Consider the following 17882-nt stretch of genomic DNA (forward strand, 5'->3'; position numbering starts at 1 on the left):
TTCGTTGACCATATTGAGATGTCATGGACGGGCCCGCTCCTCTGATTACCGTATGCTAATCGCATCCCCACATGGAGGAGAGTTCAGATACAGAACTTTGCATATAAATCAGTAAATTATGGGCACTGGAAGCCCCGGCCGTGTCATCTTCAGCTTCTAGGCAAGATCATTGATTAAATACTTAACTTCTTATTATGATAATACACAAGCGATAACAATAATAAGGCGTCAGCGCTGGATAACAGATCCTTATGACAGCTTCCTTACGGGGCTTGTCCACAAACATTATTCCCTTCTCTGTCTATGGGTTGTGTTTGGCTCAATTCGGTTAAAAAGAATGGGACTTACCGGCAAAACCCGGTGAAATCTATGGGAAAGATTTGTGGGTCCCATATTCCAATATCAGCACACTTATTACACTTGCTCCGTCCCTTGTTTTTTCGACTCCCTGTGTATGAATGAGTCATGTTCAAACAGCGGAAGTTTCTTGTTTTCCTTCTAATGGATACATAAGACGTCTCCGTCAATAAGGGGGCGTAAATCTTTCCAGTGGGGTTTATTTGCGCGGTTTTAAGTATATGGTCGCTGCGCTGTAAGCACGACTCTTCCAGCAGAGCTTTTTTATATTTTATGTATTGAAGTTCAGATTCAAGGAGAATTGCAATCAGGCGTTCAGCTCAGACAAAGGGAAAAGTCGTGAACCCAGCTCGGCACGCTCTACGGAATCTAAATGGATAATGTACTGAAGCCTTCCACCGAGCCATTGTGTGCCGTGACAAGCTGCCTCGTTTTCTGTACTTAATGCCAGTGCTTTATGTTTCCTGCTCAGTTAGTCATCCGGACAATTATACATTTTTTTCAATGTATGGTAAATGACGGTGATACTGTATATATCAGGAGGGAAAACAAACAAATGTGCATTTAAAGCATGTATCTGCTTTTAAGAATTACTTAGTAATTTACCAATACATTTACGGTAATCACAAATATTGAATCACTTCGTAAATACATCACATTACTTGCCCTGTACTGACCCTGTACTAACCCTGAATTACATCCTGTATTATACCCCAGAGCTGCACTCACTATTCTGCTGGTGCAGTCACTGTGTACATACATTACATTACTGATCCTGAGTTATATCCTGTATTATACCCCAGAGCTGCACTCACTATTCTGCTGGTGCAGTCACTGTGTACATACATTACATTACTGATCCTGAGTTATATCCTGTATTATACCCCAGAGCTGCACTCACTATTCTGCTGGTGCAGTCACTGTGTACATACATTACATTACTGATCCTGAGTTATATCCTGTATTATACCCCAGAGCTGCACTCACTATTCTGCTGATGCAGTCACTGTGTACATACATTACATTACTGATCCTGAGTTATATCCTGTATTATACGCCAGAGCTGCACTCACTATTCTGCTGGTGCAGTCACTGTGTACATACATTACATTGCTGATCCTGAGTTACATCCTGTATTGTACCCCAGAGCTGCACTCACTATTCTGCTGGTGCAGTCACTGTGTACATACATTACATTACTGATCCTGAGTTATATCCTGTATTATACGCCAGAGCTGCACTCACTATTCTGCTGGTGCAGTCACTGTGTACATACATTACATTATTGATCCTGAGTTACATCCTGTATTATACGCCAGAGCTGCACTCACTATTCTGCTGGTGCAGTCACTGTGTACATACATTACATTACTGATCCTGAGTTACATCCTGTATTATACCCCAGAGCTGCACTCACTATTCTGCTGGTGCAGTCACTGTGTACATACATTACATTACTGATCCTGAGTTATATCCTGTATTATACGCCAGAGCTGCACTCACTATTCTGCTGGTGCAGTCACTGTGTACATACATTACATTATTGATCCTGAGTTACATCCTGTATTATACCCCAGAGCTGCACTCACTATTCTGCTGGTGCAGTCACTGTGTACATACATTACATTACTGATCCTGAGATACATCCTGTATTATACCCCAGAGCTGCACTCACTATTCTGCTGGTGCAGTCACTGTGTACATACATTACATTACTGATCCTGAGTTACCTCCTGTATTATACCCCAGAGCTGCACTCACTATTCTGCTGGTGCAGTCACTGTGTACATACATTACATTACTGATCCTGAGTTACATCTTGTATTATACTCCAGAGCTGCACTCACTATTCTGCTGGGGCAGTCACTGTGTACATACATTACATTACTGATCCTGAGTTACATCCTGTATTATACCCCAGAGCTGCACTCACTATTCTGCTGGGGCAGTCACTGTGTACATACATTACATTACTGATCCTGTACTGATCCTGAGTTACCTCCTGTATTATACTCCAGAGCTGCACTCACTATTCTGCTGGTGCAGTCACTGTAGGCATACATTACATTACTAATTCTGCGTTACATCCTTTAACATCTATGAATTTTACTTTCCAATTCGACTCTACGGGTACTAAAAACTAGATATTATATTTGTAGCAATTTTTAATGTTTTTTTCAGACTTTATTGTCGACTTATTCATAGGATTCAGCATGTCTTTAATATCAGTTCAGTGGTATCTAACTCCTGGTTATGACTAACCTGAAGTGGGACAGCTTGTTGTCATACAAAATATTAAGATTCATAACACAGCAAAATTGAGGGGGCATTCACTACTCACACACACAGAATTTCCAGTAGGAATAAGAGCTGACATTATAAACCTCTTTTAGTAGTGGAATTACACAGTTTAACATTTGGGAACTGAGGAAATTATGTGTAGCTGAGAAGCCCATACTCCCTGCAATGCTCAGTTGACAGAAAGAGGATATCTATTGTGAGGAAGCAGCTATAGAGTCTAAGATTTGAAAGGAAGGGATGCAAATATCTAACACCTTTAGAAGTATCTGTTGTTACCTAAGAGGAAACTGGATGTCTGCAGCCAGTCGATTCGGTGTCGATGGGAAGTTATGAATATTGGGGTTTGTATAGATCCGATATTGATGGGACGATACATCTTCAACTTCAGGACTACTTTGGGCAATATTTTGTAATAACTGTGACACCTGCCTATAAGTCCCAAATAAATAGTTGTCAGATAGCTGACAATAGCCATGCTGTGTTTACTACCTATAGAAAGGTAAACTCCCGATAAAAAATGGTGGCGATCTGAATATTCTGCGATCGGCAGGAGTGAAGATATTGTTAATTTTGGGAATGTCATAATTTCCTGAAACTGAAGCCATATCCCTGTTTTGATTCATCAAGGGGAGTTGTGTGGGTGTAATTTAGCAGCTAATAAATGGCAAATTCCAAATGTTGGATGTTGTCAGTACTTGGAGGCACAGTTCACTATGGGTGCTGTCTGTTTTCCTGAAGCCATTGCTGTGATGACAGGTGTAGCAACTTTCTTTTGTTTATGTAATTGTATATGTTGTATTGTTTTGTCCTCTTTGTAAAATTGTTTGTATATGGTTTATAAACACTATGGTTTATAAACACTGTCTATCGTCCTGGAGATGTAATACCATACGCTCACTGTTAGTTCTCCAATAACTGACCCATTAGTGGAAACAGTACTTGGAGGCACAGCTCACTGTGGGTTCTGTCCGTTTTCCTAGAGTTGCTACCTTCATTAATTCTGAAGCTATTGCTGTGACAACAGGTGTAGTAACTTCCTTTTGTTTATCTTATGCATTTTATATAATTGTATATGATGCATTGTTTTTATCTCCTTTTTAAAATTGTTTGTATATGGTTTATAAACACTGCCTATCATTCTGGATTAAATTTAATAGTTCTGTTCCTTTTGTTCTGTAAACCACACTCCCGAAGTCATATGCTTCAGGAACCCAGTTGTCCAATCAACTTGTTTAAGTGATTGGTGGTGGCCGCGAGTAGTTCTTGGATTATCATGGCTATAGCAGTGACCATACTGGGGAATATTTATATTCCATGTGTTGGAATCGGGGGTGTATACACCATACGCTCACTGTTGGTTCTCCAATAGCCAACCTATTAGTGGAAACAGCCTGCGGCCTCCTCTGATGATCGTCGGCGAATCGTGTAATTGACCTGATGATAGGGGCAACAGAAGGCTGTTTGTGACAAAAAGGTAACAGCGGGGTGGTTCAGCGCAACCTCACAGGCTGTGATCTTTGACATAACTCTATTCTTTTTGTATTGGCCAAGACTGGTTCATGTCCACTTGTACAGAAGAGTTGCAGGAGGAGTATCGACCAGACCCTCCTAGTGGGAAATTATTCCAAATCATCCTATATGTTTTGATGCCACCTTCCATGTACACATCTATTTTGAACATTTGGAACCTGGCAATATGCCTCATACACTTAAAAAACTCTTCCTGCAATCTCAATGTCCTTGAGGTGTAAGACATCCACAACTTTCGAAAATTACTTTCTTGTAGATTGAAAAATCGGCCAAGTGAAGAGAATGCAACGCATACAACAGAATGGAGAATAGAGCTGAATTTTCTAAAACCGTAAAAGGCGGAATATTTATGATTGTTTTTGGACTTTTCTTACATTTCTGTTCTTAGTTGCATCCTATGGTGACAAGAAGCTCTCGCTTGTTCATTGTTTCTGATACATAGAAACCCCACGGCGAGTCTAAATTTGACAATCTGACTTTCTGACTTCACAAATGTTAAAGATGGTCTTTGGGAAATAAGGTGGCGGTCTTTAGGAAATAAGGTGGCGATCTTTAGGAAATAAGTTGGCGGTTTTTAGGAAATAAGGTGGTGGTCTTTAGGAAATAAGGTGGCGGTCTTTAGGAAATAAGGTTTCAGTCTTTAGGAAATAAGGTTTCAGTCTTTAGGAAATAAGGTGGCGGTCTTTAGGAAATGAGGTGGAAGTCTTTCGGAAATGAGGTGGTGGTCTTTAGGAAATAAGGTGGCTGTCTTTAGGAAATAAGGTGGCTGTCTTTAGCAAATGAGGTGGCGGTCTTTAGGAAATGAGGTGGCGGTCTTTAGGAAATAAGGTAGATTTCTTTCACTGTGAATGCTACACAACTCTTTATTTTCCTAAAGGATAGTTGATAAATATTAAAGAACCTTCAGTAGTTTCTTATCTAGGGTATGAGATAATCTAGAAGAACCCAGGGCAAGAAGGGTTAGGGTCTGGAGAATTGATATTGAAATGGTTTAGAAGTCTTTAACCCTTTAAGGTTTTAACCAATAGAAGTTGCTGTTCTTCCTTTGTTCCCTGTTACGTCCTTGTGTTTTTTTCCAATATAAATATGAGGGGGATTATGCATGAGTTACTTTGCCCAAAAATAAGGAAGCCAGAAGGTCCCAGATGATAATGTCCAGTTGTAGCTGAAGCCATCAAGCATGAGATTTGCTGCTTGATGCAGAGGAGTATGTCGGCTGTATGACTTTTGTCGCCCTTTTACTTACAAGAACGAAGAGCCTGGGGACGGGGAGTAGATGTAACAATGCCCTGCTGCTGGTGGGGATGGCATCATGTTCATTGAGGAGAAGATGGATAACAGCCTCCTGGTGGTGGCAATAGATGTAAATCCCAGTCTTTACCATTTTTCCTGGTTGCATTTGTGCATTTTGTTTCTACTTACATCGTTCACCCTGTAGGCCATGGAAAATATACGCTGTCCCTGTCCATAATTGCTGCTCCTTGTGCCTACAGTGCAGTGAACTTTTGAACTCAATGCTAAGTCTTGAGCGTGACCCACATTCTCCTAATTGCAAAATCATGAAACAGGCCCCCTATCAGCCAGACATGATGCTCGCTGGGTGTCTTTCACTGAGGCTGAGTACACACCATTATTTCTTAAAAGGCAGCAGACTCTACTAAGTGCCAAAGCAACTTCAACACCAGCAATCTGACCGGTTGGGAGGTGAGTTGGTAAATCGTGAGATGATTGGAAGCGTACACTTGATTCCTCAATGGATTGTTGATGTCACATGGAGAAGGAATAGGCAGAGAAGTCAAAGTTTGACTACTGTTTATGATGACTCTAGACTTTTCTACGCAGAGACCAAAATTCAGTTTGTTGCCCCTGCCTATAGATAGCTTAAAGTGCACCTGTCAGCAGGATTGTGCTCAGTAACTACAGACAGTGTCTGGTTGGCGGCATTATACTGATTACAATGATACCTGGTGATGAAATCTGTCTTGTGGTTCTTGTGTAATCTTTATTTTCAGTTTTCAGTTAATGATAGGTTCATGCTTTGGGGCGACCTGTGTGGGTGAAGCTTTATGTGGTGCTCTGATTAGGTGTTCACCTGTATGGCTTCTGATAGGTCACTAATCCTCAGTAACCTTCCTCTTAGTTACATACCGAATATAAAAGTATTAAAAAAAAAAAAATTACATTCAGCAGGCAGGCTCCGGCGCCTGCACCTGCACTGCAGCATGATCACATGTATCAAAATGGTGCCAGCCGCACCTGCGCAGTAGCATGTATCTTGGTGGAGACAATTTTTGTTCCTGTAGCAAAATGGCGCTGGCGGTGCCTGCGCTGTAGCATCTGTCAGATTGCCAATAGATACTACTGCACAGGCACAGCTGGTGCCATTTTGAGACAGAACACTGACTCTAACTGACAGTGTTGCTGTCAGAGATAACATCTTCTTGTTCTGATTGGGATGAGGGATGGGATACATATTCCATTACTTCCACCTCTGCCTTCTCTTTAATATATTTATGAGAGGCAATGTAGGCCAATTGAAATCTTGCTGGACGGTTGGTGCTAGAGACTACTGCATCACCTGCCAAGCTATGATAATCTCCCCTGATTGACTGTGTGATACCATGTGAACGCATTATGGGGGAGCCAGGGTGAGATCATTAGAGATTACATACTAGAGATGAGTGAATCTCTTTAAAATTAAATTTGCCAGCTTCATCGATTGTTTTGATTGACAGAAAATCGATTTGCCGTGAAACGCAAATATACAGTGAAGCCTCCAACTGACCTTTAAAAAACACTGAAAGGTCACCTGTATCCAACCCCATTCCCAGCTCTTTAATATTACAAAGCCTTAGAAATGTCAAAGTGACCTCAACATTTCTGGGTAAATGTATGGCAGCTGTTTTTTTACCGTTGTGCTGTCACACATTATCTGCAATGTTTATTCAGTATTTTATTGCTTTCTCTCCCTGCCTCTATAGGGAATCTGTCAGCTGTGTCGTTCTTTCACTATCCAGATTCGCCACAAAATCGCTGCTGCATTTCCACCTTCTGCTTTTATACTGGCTACAATAATTTCTCCACATTGATTGTCGTATACTATGTGATAGCTGCAAAATATTAACGGGAAGCCCAAACTGCAACACCTGAAGTCATACGAGTCTTCCCTTACCGATGCAATATTTTGCAATGTATAAAATGGCAGCCATTATCTTACATGATTCACACTAAGTAAATCGAAAATTGTTCAAATTTGTCAAGTTCAGTAAATTCCCAAAAATTCATTGACAATTTAATTTGCATATAATCATTTTGCTCAAGTCCGTTAGTGATGTCAGTAATGTACTTTGCTTTTTCTTACTGTTCTCACTTTCAGTTCTTCCTTCCTCCTTCCTGTACACAGATACAGAACCAAACAAATACAAGTTAGCATCCCACAAATTAACCGCAAGTGCTCCTACCTATGAGAGCTTTAAACCTGTGTGATGTGTTGGGATATGGATGATTTTTTTCTCTTTACACATAATAGGATATAGACAACTTAAATGTTTTCAATTGAGCAGCAATAAATTAATATGTTGAATCCTTTAGGGAATAAAAAATATGACAAAATTGATTTGGGATTTTTTTAAAATATTAAATTGTATTTTTTTTTCCATTTCAGGGTTGTAAACACACAATGACCTTATAGAGGATTTCATCTCTGTAATTATAACTTCACCGCGGACTAAAGATTCTTGGGGATCGGAAAAAAATTCTATAAATTATTTCTGCCTTTGGACTGTCACATTTGTCTTTTTTTGCAACTGGAATCTCTATGACCATAATGACTAACCAAGAAAAGTGGGTCAATCTCAGCCCTGCAGAATTTTCTCAACTTCAAAAGTATGCAGAATGTAAGTATGATTTGCTTTGAATATTTTAATCTTCACAGTTAATTTCTGTCGAACATCACAAATGTGCTGGAGTGAATGTATGCCGCGACCAAATGCTTCCTCGAGGGCAAATTATCAGTCTAATGTATATCTTTATAATCCTATCTTGTAATTGTAAGGGTCAGTGACGGATAGTTAGAAAAGGATGGTCCCAGCTGCAAAGGTCTGTCCAAGTTATATATATATATATATATATATATATATATATATATATATATATATATATATATATATATGTATCTGATATGTGAAAAAGGATCAGTGCTATCCAGGTAATTCAATGTATGTAGAATAAAAATGATTATGTATGCTACTTAATAAAATGTATCAATTTCTGAAGAAATATGTGTATAGTATTATAGTAGTTATATTCTTGTACATAGGGGCAGTATTATAGTAGTTATATTCTTGTACATAGAGGCAGTATTATAGTAGTTATATTCTTGTACATAGGAGCAGTATTATAGTAGTTATATTCTTGTACATTGAGGTAGTATTATAGTAGTTATATTCTTGTACATAGGGGCAGTATTATAGTAGTTATATTCTTGTACATAGGGGCAGTATTATAGTAGTTATATTCTTGTACATAGGAGCAGTATTATAGTAGTTATATTCTTGTACATAGGAGCAGTATTATAGTAGTTATATTCTTGTACATAGGGGCAGTATTATAGTAGTTATATTCTTGTACATAGGAGCAGTATTATAGTAGTTATATTCTTGTACATAGGAGCAGTATTACAGTAGTTATATTCTTGTACATAGGGGCAGTATTATAGTAGTTATATTCTTGTACATAAGAGCAGCATTATAGTAGTTATATTCTTGTACATAGGGGGCAGTATTATAGTAGTTATATTCTTGTACATAGGAGCAGTATTATTGTAGTTATATTCTTGTACATAGGGGCAGTATTATAGTAGTTATATTCTTGTACATAGAGGCAGTATTATAGTAGTTATATTCTTGTACATAGGGGCAGTTGGAGCGCCCCCAGACGCAGGGCCGCGGGGTACTCGGTATCGGGCCTCTCGGTCTCAGTTCTGGGGTTGTCACGGTGGCTAGACCCGGTCCGTGACCCTGCTAAGGGGCGTCCAATGAAAGTTGTGAGTGGTGGTGCGTGGTGCAGGTCGCGATGAATAACGAGGACACAGGGTTGCAGTCTCTTTACCTTTTTACTGAAGGCTTCGGCATGCACAATCCAGAGCACTGCTAACAGGGCTGGCTGAGACCGGCCGGTCCGATGGCACCTCCAGAGTTCCCTTTGCAGGTGGAAATCCGTGCCTACCTTCTAGCGCCTGTGTGTTGTAGTACTTCCCTGCTGAGCACCACGGGATAGTCCTCACAACTGTTATGTCTGTTTCTGATGTTATTTCCCACAACTTATGTCTGTTCTGATGTTCTTCTCTGTCCCCCAGATGATTTGGCTAGGACGCACCCGTATGACGGGTAGGCCTGGAGTTCTTCCGGGACCCTAGTGACGCCCCTCTCCCACAGTTGCCCCCTATGTCTGCTTAGGTGATTTAGGTGAGGCAGCCAACCTAGAGTTAACTGTCCTGCCGCTGTTTGAAGTAATGCTTGGAGCCCAATACTTCCTCGGCGTTCCGGCCACCGGCTATGCGCCTCAGTAGGATGTTGCCTCGGTCTTACAGCACGACTCCTACTGGTGTTATCTCCTTGTGCGTTCATATCGTTTCTCACTCTTCACAATAAACCTCGCTTCTTGTCCTTTCTTGAGATACCGCCGCGATGTAGTGCAGGCGCGGTTCCTTAACGTTCTTTTCTGTTCGCTAGGCCTCTGTCAGGATCCCACCCCTGACAGGGAGCCCCCTGAATCTTCACCTGCAACACCCTCTGCCACAGGATGTTGCTTGGTTCCAACCCAGTCAGCTTTCTCACTAACTTTCTGCCTAATGCCTAGTTTTACCAGATTGTGAGGAGTGGCCTAATACATAGTGCCCTTAGCTCCCCCTGGAGGCCAGACTGTGAAGTGTATTCGTGTCTGTGATACCTGGTCAGGTGAACTCCTTCAGTGCCATCAGACGTACCATCACTCCCCTTAGCGGCGGAGCATCAGTACTGCAACGACCAGGACTCTGGGGCGCTGCACTGTATTATAGTAGTTATTTTCTTGTACATAGGAGCAGTATTACAGTATGTATATTCTTGTACATAGGGGGCAGTATTATAGTAGTCATATTCTTGTACATAGAAACAGTATTATAGTAGTTATATTCTTTTGTACATATAGGCAGTATTATAGTTATATTCTTGTACATAGGGGCAGGATTATAGTAGTTTTATTCTTGTACATAGGGGCAGTATAATAGTAGTTATATTCTTGTACATAGGGGGCAGTATTATAGTAGTTATATTCTTGTACATAGGAGCAATATTATAGTAGATATATTCTTGTACATAGGGGCAGTATTATAGTTATATTCTTGTACATAGGGGCAGGATTATAGTAGTTTTATTCTTGTACATAGAAGCAGTATTATAGTAGTTATATTCCCTTACATAGGGGCAGTATTATAGCAGTTATATTCTTGTACATAGGGGGCAGTATTATAGTAGTTATATTCTTGTACATAGGAGCAGTATTATAGTAGTTATATTCTTGTACATAGAGGCAGTATTATAGTAGTTATATTCTTGTACATAGGGGCAGTATTATAGTAGTTATATTCTTGTACATAGGAGCAATATTATAGTAGATATATTCTTGTACATAGGGGCAGGATTATAGTAGTTTTATTCTTGTACATAGGAGCAGTATTATAGTAGTTATAATCCTGTACATAGGGGCAGTAATATAGTAGTTATATACTTGTACATAGGGTCAGGATTACAGTAGTTATATTCTTGTATATAGGAGCAGTATTATAGTTATATTCTTGTACATAGGGGCAATATCATAGTAGTTATATTCTTGTACATAGGAGCAGTATTATAGTAGTTATATTATTCTACATAGGGGCAGTATTATAGCAGTTATATTCTTGTACATAGGGGCAGTATTATAGTAGTTGTATTCTTGTACATAGGGGGCAGTATTATAGTAGTTATATTCTTGTACATAGGGGCAGTATTATAGTAGTTATATTCTTGTACATAGGGGCAGTATTATAGTAGTTATATTCTTGTACATAGGAGCAGTATTATAGTAGTTATATTATTCTACATAGGGAGCAGTATTATAGTAGTTATATTCTTGTACATAGGGGCAGTATTATAGTAGTTATATTCTTGTACATAAGGTCAGGATTATAGTAGTTATATTCTTGTACATAGGAGCAGTATTATAGTAGTTATATTCTTGTACATAGGGGCAGGATTATAGTAGTTATATTCTTGTATATAGAAGACAGTATTATAGTAGTTATATTCTTGTACATAGGGGAAGTATTATAGTAGTTATATTCTTGTATATAGAAGACAGTATTATAGTAGTTATATTCTTGTACATAGGGGACAGTATTATAGTAGTTATATTCTTGTACATAGGGGCAGTATTACAGTGGTTATATTCTTGTATATAGGGGAAAGTATTATAGTAGTTATATTGTACATATGGGAAGTATTATAGTAGTTATATTCTTGTACATAGGGGCAGTATTATTGTAGTTATATTCTTGTACATAGGGCAGTATTATAGTAGTTATATTCTTGTATATAGGAGCATTATTATATTATTTATATTCTTGTACATAGGGGAAGTATTATAGCAGTTATATTGTTATACATAGGAGCATTATTATAGTAGTTATATTCTTGTACATAGGAGCAGTATTATAGTTGTTATATTCTTGTACATAGGAGCATTATTATAGGAGTTATATTATTGTACGAAGGAGGCAGTATTATAGTGGTTATATTCTTGTACATAGGAGCAGAATTATTGTAATTATATTCTTGTACAAAGGGGCAGTATTATAGTAATTATATTCTTGTACATAGGGAGCAGTATTATAGTGGTTATATTCTTGTACATAGGGGGCAATGTTATAGTAGTTATATTCTTGTACATAGGGAGCAGTATTATAGCAGTTATATTCTTGTACATTGGGGCAGTATTATAGTAGTTATATTCTTGTAAATAGGAGCAGTATTACAGTAGTTATATTATTGTATATAGGAGCAGTATTATAGTAGTTATATTCTTGTACATAGGAAGCAGTATAATAGCAGTTATATTCTTGTTTATAGGAGCATTATTATATTATTTATATTCTTGTACTTAGGGGAAGTATTATAGCAGTTATATTCTTGTACATAGGAGCAGTATTATATTAGTTATATTCTTGTTTATAGGAGCATTATTATATTAGTTATATTCTTGTACATAGGGAGCAGTATTATAGTAGTTATATTCTTGTATATAGGAGCATTATTATATTATTTATATTCTTGTACATAGGGGAAGTATTATAGCAGTTATATTCTTGTACATAGCAGCAGTAATATAGTTGTTATATTCTTGTACATAGGGAGCAGTATTATAGCAGTTATATTCTTGTACATTGTGGCAGTATTATAGTAGTTATATTCTTGTACATAGGGGCAGTATTATAATAGTTATATTCTTTTGTACATAGGGGCAGTATTATAGTTATATTCTTGTACATAGGGGCAGGATTATAGTAGTTTTATTCTTGTACATAGAAGCAGTATTATAGTAGTTATATTCCCTTACATAGGGGCAGTATTATAGTAGTTATATTCTTGTACATAGGGGGCAGTATTATAGTAGTTATATTCTTGTACATAGGAGCAATATTATAGTAGATATATTCTTGTACATAGGGGCAGGATTATAGTAGTTTTATTCTTGTACATAGGAGCAGTATTATAGTAGTTATAATCCTGTACATAGGGGCAGTAATATAGTAGTTATATACTTGTACATAGGGTCAGGATTACAGTAGTTATATTCTTGTATATAGGGAGCAGTATTATAGTTATATTCTTGTACATAGGGGCAATATTATAGTAGTTATATTCTTGTACATAGGGGCAGTATTATAGTTATATTCTTGTACATAGGGGCAGGATTATAGTAGTTTTATTCTTGTACATAGAAGCAGTATTATAGTAGTTATATTCCCTTACATAGGGGCAGTATTATAGCAGTTATATTCTTGTACATAGGGGGCAGTATTATAGTAGTTATATTCTTGTACATAGGAGCAATATTATAGTAGATATATTCTTGTACATAGGGGCAGGATTATAGTAGTTTTATTCTTGTACATAGGAGCAGTATTATAGTAGTTATAATCCAGTACATAGGGGCAGTAATATAGTACTTGTACATAGGGTCAGGATTACAGTAGTTATATTCTTGTACATAGGAGCAGTATTATAGTTATATTCTTGTACATAGGGGCAATATTATAGTAGTTATATTCTTGTACATAGGGGCAGGATTATAGTAGTTTTATTCTTGTACATAGGAGCAGTATTATAGTAGTTATTATCCTGTACATAGGGGCAGTAATATAGTAGTTATATACATGTACATAGGGGCAGGATTACAGTAGTTATATTCTTGTACATAGGAGCAGTATTATAGTTATATTCTTGTACATAGGGGCAATATCATAGTAGTTATATTCTTGTACATAGGGGCAGGATTATAGTAGTTATATTCTTGTACATAGGGGCAGTATTATAGTAGTTATATTCTTGTACATAAGGTCAGGATTATAGTAGTTATATTCTTGTACATAGGAGCAGTATTATAGTAGTTATATTCTTGTACATAGGGGCAGGATTATAGTAGTTATATTCTTGTACATAGCGGCAATATTATAGTAGTTGTATTCTTGTACATAGGGAGCAGTATTATAGTAGTTATATTCTTGTACATAGGGGGCAGTATTATAGTAGTTATATTCTTGTATATAGAAGACAGTATTATAGTAGTTATATTCTTGTACATAGGGGAAGTATTATAGTAGTTATATTCTTGTATATAGAAGACAGTATTATAGTAGTTATAGTCTTGTACATAGGGGACAGTATTATAGTAGTTATATTCTTGTACATAGGGGCAGTATTATAGTAGTTATACTCTTGTATATAGGGGAAAGTATTATAGCAGTTATATTGTACATATGGGAAGTATTATAGTAGTTATATTCTTGTACATAGGGGCAGTATTATTGTAGTTATATTCTTGTACATAGGGGCAGTATTATAGTAGTTATATTCTTGTATATAGGAGCATTATTATATTATTTATATTTTTGTACATAGGGGAAGTATTATAGCAGTTATATTGTTATACATAGGAGAATTATTATAGTAGTTATATTCTTGTACATAGGAGCAGTATTATAGTTGTTATATTCTTGTACATAGGAGCATTATTATAGGAGTTATATTATTGTACGAAGGAGGCAGTATTATAGTGGTTATATTCTTGTACATAGGAGCAGAATTATTGTAATTATATTCTTGTACAAAGGGGCAGTATTATAGTAATTATATTCTTGTACATAGGGAGCAGTATTATAGTGGTTATATTCTTGTACATAGGGGGCAGTATTATAGCAGTTATATTCTTGTACATTGGGAGCAGTATTATAGCAGTTATATTCTTGTACATTGGGGCAGTATTATAGTAGTTATATTCTTGTAAATAGGAGCAGTATTACAGTAGTTATATTATTGTATATAGGAGCAGTATTATAGTAGTTATATTCTTGTACATAGGAAGCAGTATAATAGCAGTTATATTCTTGTTTATAGGAGCATTATTATATTATTTATATTCTTGTACTTAGGGGAAGTATTATAGCAGTTATATTCTTGTACATAGCAGCAGTAATATAGTTGTTATATTCTTGTACATAGGGAGCAGTATTATAGCAGTTATATTCTTGTACATTGTGGCAGTATTATAGTAGTTATATTCTTGTACATAGGGGCAGTATTATAGTAGTTATATTCTTGTACATAGGGAGCAGTATTATAGCAGTTATATTCTTGTACATAGGGGCAGTATTATGGTAGTTATATTCTTGTATATAGGAGCATTATTTTATTAGTTATATTCTTGTACATAGGGGACAGTATTATAGTAGTTATATTCTTGCACATAGGAGCAGTATTATAGTAGTTATATTTTTGTTCATACGGAGCAGTATTATAGCAGTTATATTCTTGTACATAGGAGCAGTATTACAGTAGTTATGTTCTTGTATATAGGAGGTATTATTATAGTAGTTATATTCTTGTACATAGGGGCAGTATTATAGTAGTTATATTCTTGTACATAGAGGGCTGTATTATAGTAGTTATATTCTTGTACATAGGGGCAGTATTATAGTAGTTATATTCTTGTACATAGGGAGCAGTATTATAGTAGTTATATTCTTGTACATAGGGGCAGTATTATAGTAGTTATATTCTTGTACATAGGAGCAGTACTATAGTAGTTATATTCTTGTACATAGGAGCAGTATTATAATAGTTATATTCTTGTATATAGGAGCATTATTATATCATTTATTTTGTTGTACATAGGGGAAGTATTATAGCAGTTATATTCTTGTACATAGGAGCATTATTATAGTAGTTATATTCTTGTACATAGGAGCAGTATTATAGTAGTTATATTCTTGTATATAGGAGCATTATTATATTATTTATATTCTTGTACATAGGGGAAGTATTATAGCAGGTTTATTCTTGTACATGGGAGCAGTATTATAGATGATACATTCTTGTACATAGGGGGCAGTGTTATAGTAGTTATATTCTTGTACATAGGGAGCTGTATTATAGCAGTTATATTCTTGTACATTGGGGCAGTATTATAGTAGTTATATTCTTGTACATAGGAGCATAATTATTGCAATTGTATTCTTGTACAAAGGGGCAGTATTATAGTAATTATATTCTTGTACATAGGGAGCAGTATTATAGTAGTTATATTCTTGTACATGGAGCAGTATTATAGTAGTTATATTCTTGTATATAGGAGCAGTATTATAGTAGTTATATTCTTGTACATAGGGGGCAGTGTTATAGTAGTTATATTCTTGTACATAGGAGCAGTATTATAGTAGTTATATTCTTGTACATAGGAGCAGTATTATAGTAGTTATATTCTTGTACATAGGAGCAGTATTATAGTAGTTATATTCTTCTAGATAAATGGGGGCAGTATTATAGTAGTTATATTCTTGTACATGGAGCAGTATTATAGTAGTTATATTCTTGTATATAGGAGCAGTATTATAGTAGTTATATTCTTGTACATAGGCGGCAGTGTTATAGTAGTTATATTCTTGTACATAGGAGCAGTATTATAGTAGTTATTTTCTTGTACATAGGGGCAGGATTATAGTAGTTATATTCTTATATTCTTGCACATAGGGGCAGTATTATAGTAATGTTCTTGTACATACGGACAGTATTATAGTCGTTGTAATGGGAGTGGTGGAACCATTTTGCTGTTGTCCAAAGAGAGACTGGAGGGGCATGACTAGGTGAGCATCTGATTTTTACTAGAGCCCCTGATGGTGGGGTTAGTTTGTCTCCCAATGAACACCAAGTGTGCACTCCAGGACCATCCACAGACACACGCCAGCTGACCCCCAAGGGACTGGTAGTTGGAACGGCCTAGAGGGAGAATAGAGCTGATGTAGGCAGGCTCTGGCAGAAACGGACTAGTAGGGCTGATAAAAATTGGCATGGCAGTTGCAGGTTGGTCTGGCAGATATACAGTCTGGTACAGGTAATTCCGGCTGATATACAGACTAACAATGAAAGTATTGACAAGGAGGTTCAGGGACAGACAGACTAGTGAGAAGTAGCAGACTGGGACCTGTGAACTTGCAAGCATGTTCATGAACAAACAACGTTGCCCAGGCACCTCCCATTAGGTGGAGATGCCTTAATTAATAGGTTTCTCCGAGCCATAGGCTGGAGACACTTTAGGATGGCGCGTGCTGTCTCTTGAAGAGGGTGGAACCACACAAGCGCCCTAAGCACAGTGCCTTGGGTTCTGCCTGTCTTGTGCAGACCCTAGTCAGCAGCAGGAGGTGGAGGGAGTGCTGGGCCGCTGCGGTCAGTAAGTTTGCATGCCTGCTGGGGAAGAAGGGTTGCATGCAGGGACGCCGGTGCTACAGTTGTTATAGTGTGAGGGGCCAGGGCCATAGTTGTGGCTGAGAGTATGTACTTTAATGTGCACTAGTCTCCCATCACATGAATATAATGTCCCTTTTGCAGCAGACCTTCTGCCAAATCAGGGTCCCATTGGGCTGGCTGAAGTTCTGCTGCTGGCGTTGTTGCATATAAAGAGACAGAGTCCATTTCAAACTTATAACAAAAAACTTTACTTTTCTCTGTTTACAGCACATCCTTTTCAGTTACAGCATTAGCATAGAGTTTCTTACAGTTCACATTCTCTACTTTCCCTGCACTAGGACCTCTCCTCTCGCTTCTGCTCCACACCGCTGTCACACGCTGTACCTGTGGCCCCTCAGGACCCTGGATGGCTGGGCTTTCCTCTTAAAACGTTACGGAGCTACTGGGTAGCTCAGGCTCTAAGGCCCACCTAAGCTGTTCGGGCTCCCTAGCCCCTCTGACCATAACCAGAAAACTCTTCCTGCCTTATCCCAGTAAACTCCTCCTATTATCCACTATTTACTATGTACCCATCTTGTGGCTCAACTAAGGTACTACACTGTCCCTATATCATTAGGTAAAAACACTATACACAGTAGTACCACACGTTATGTA

At 37.5% G+C, this 17882-nt stretch overlaps 1 protein-coding gene across 3 annotated transcripts in view; it reads left to right on the forward strand.

The window, feature by feature from the left end:
• Positions 1-17882, forward strand: part of DGKB (diacylglycerol kinase beta) — a 655304-nt gene that overhangs the window by 91458 nt on the left and 545964 nt on the right. For all 3 annotated transcript variants that reach the window (XM_077268080.1, XM_077268081.1, XM_077268082.1), the window contains exon 2: positions 7853-8084. In XM_077268080.1, coding sequence (XP_077124195.1) covers positions 8006-8084 — 79 coding nt within the window. In that variant the 5' untranslated portion in view covers positions 7853-8005. The remainder of the gene's footprint in view (positions 1-7852; positions 8085-17882) is intronic.

The sequence above is a fragment of the Ranitomeya variabilis genome, chromosome 6 (assembly GCF_051348905.1).
Source record: "Ranitomeya variabilis isolate aRanVar5 chromosome 6, aRanVar5.hap1, whole genome shotgun sequence".
Lineage (NCBI taxonomy): Eukaryota > Metazoa > Chordata > Amphibia > Anura > Dendrobatidae > Ranitomeya > Ranitomeya variabilis.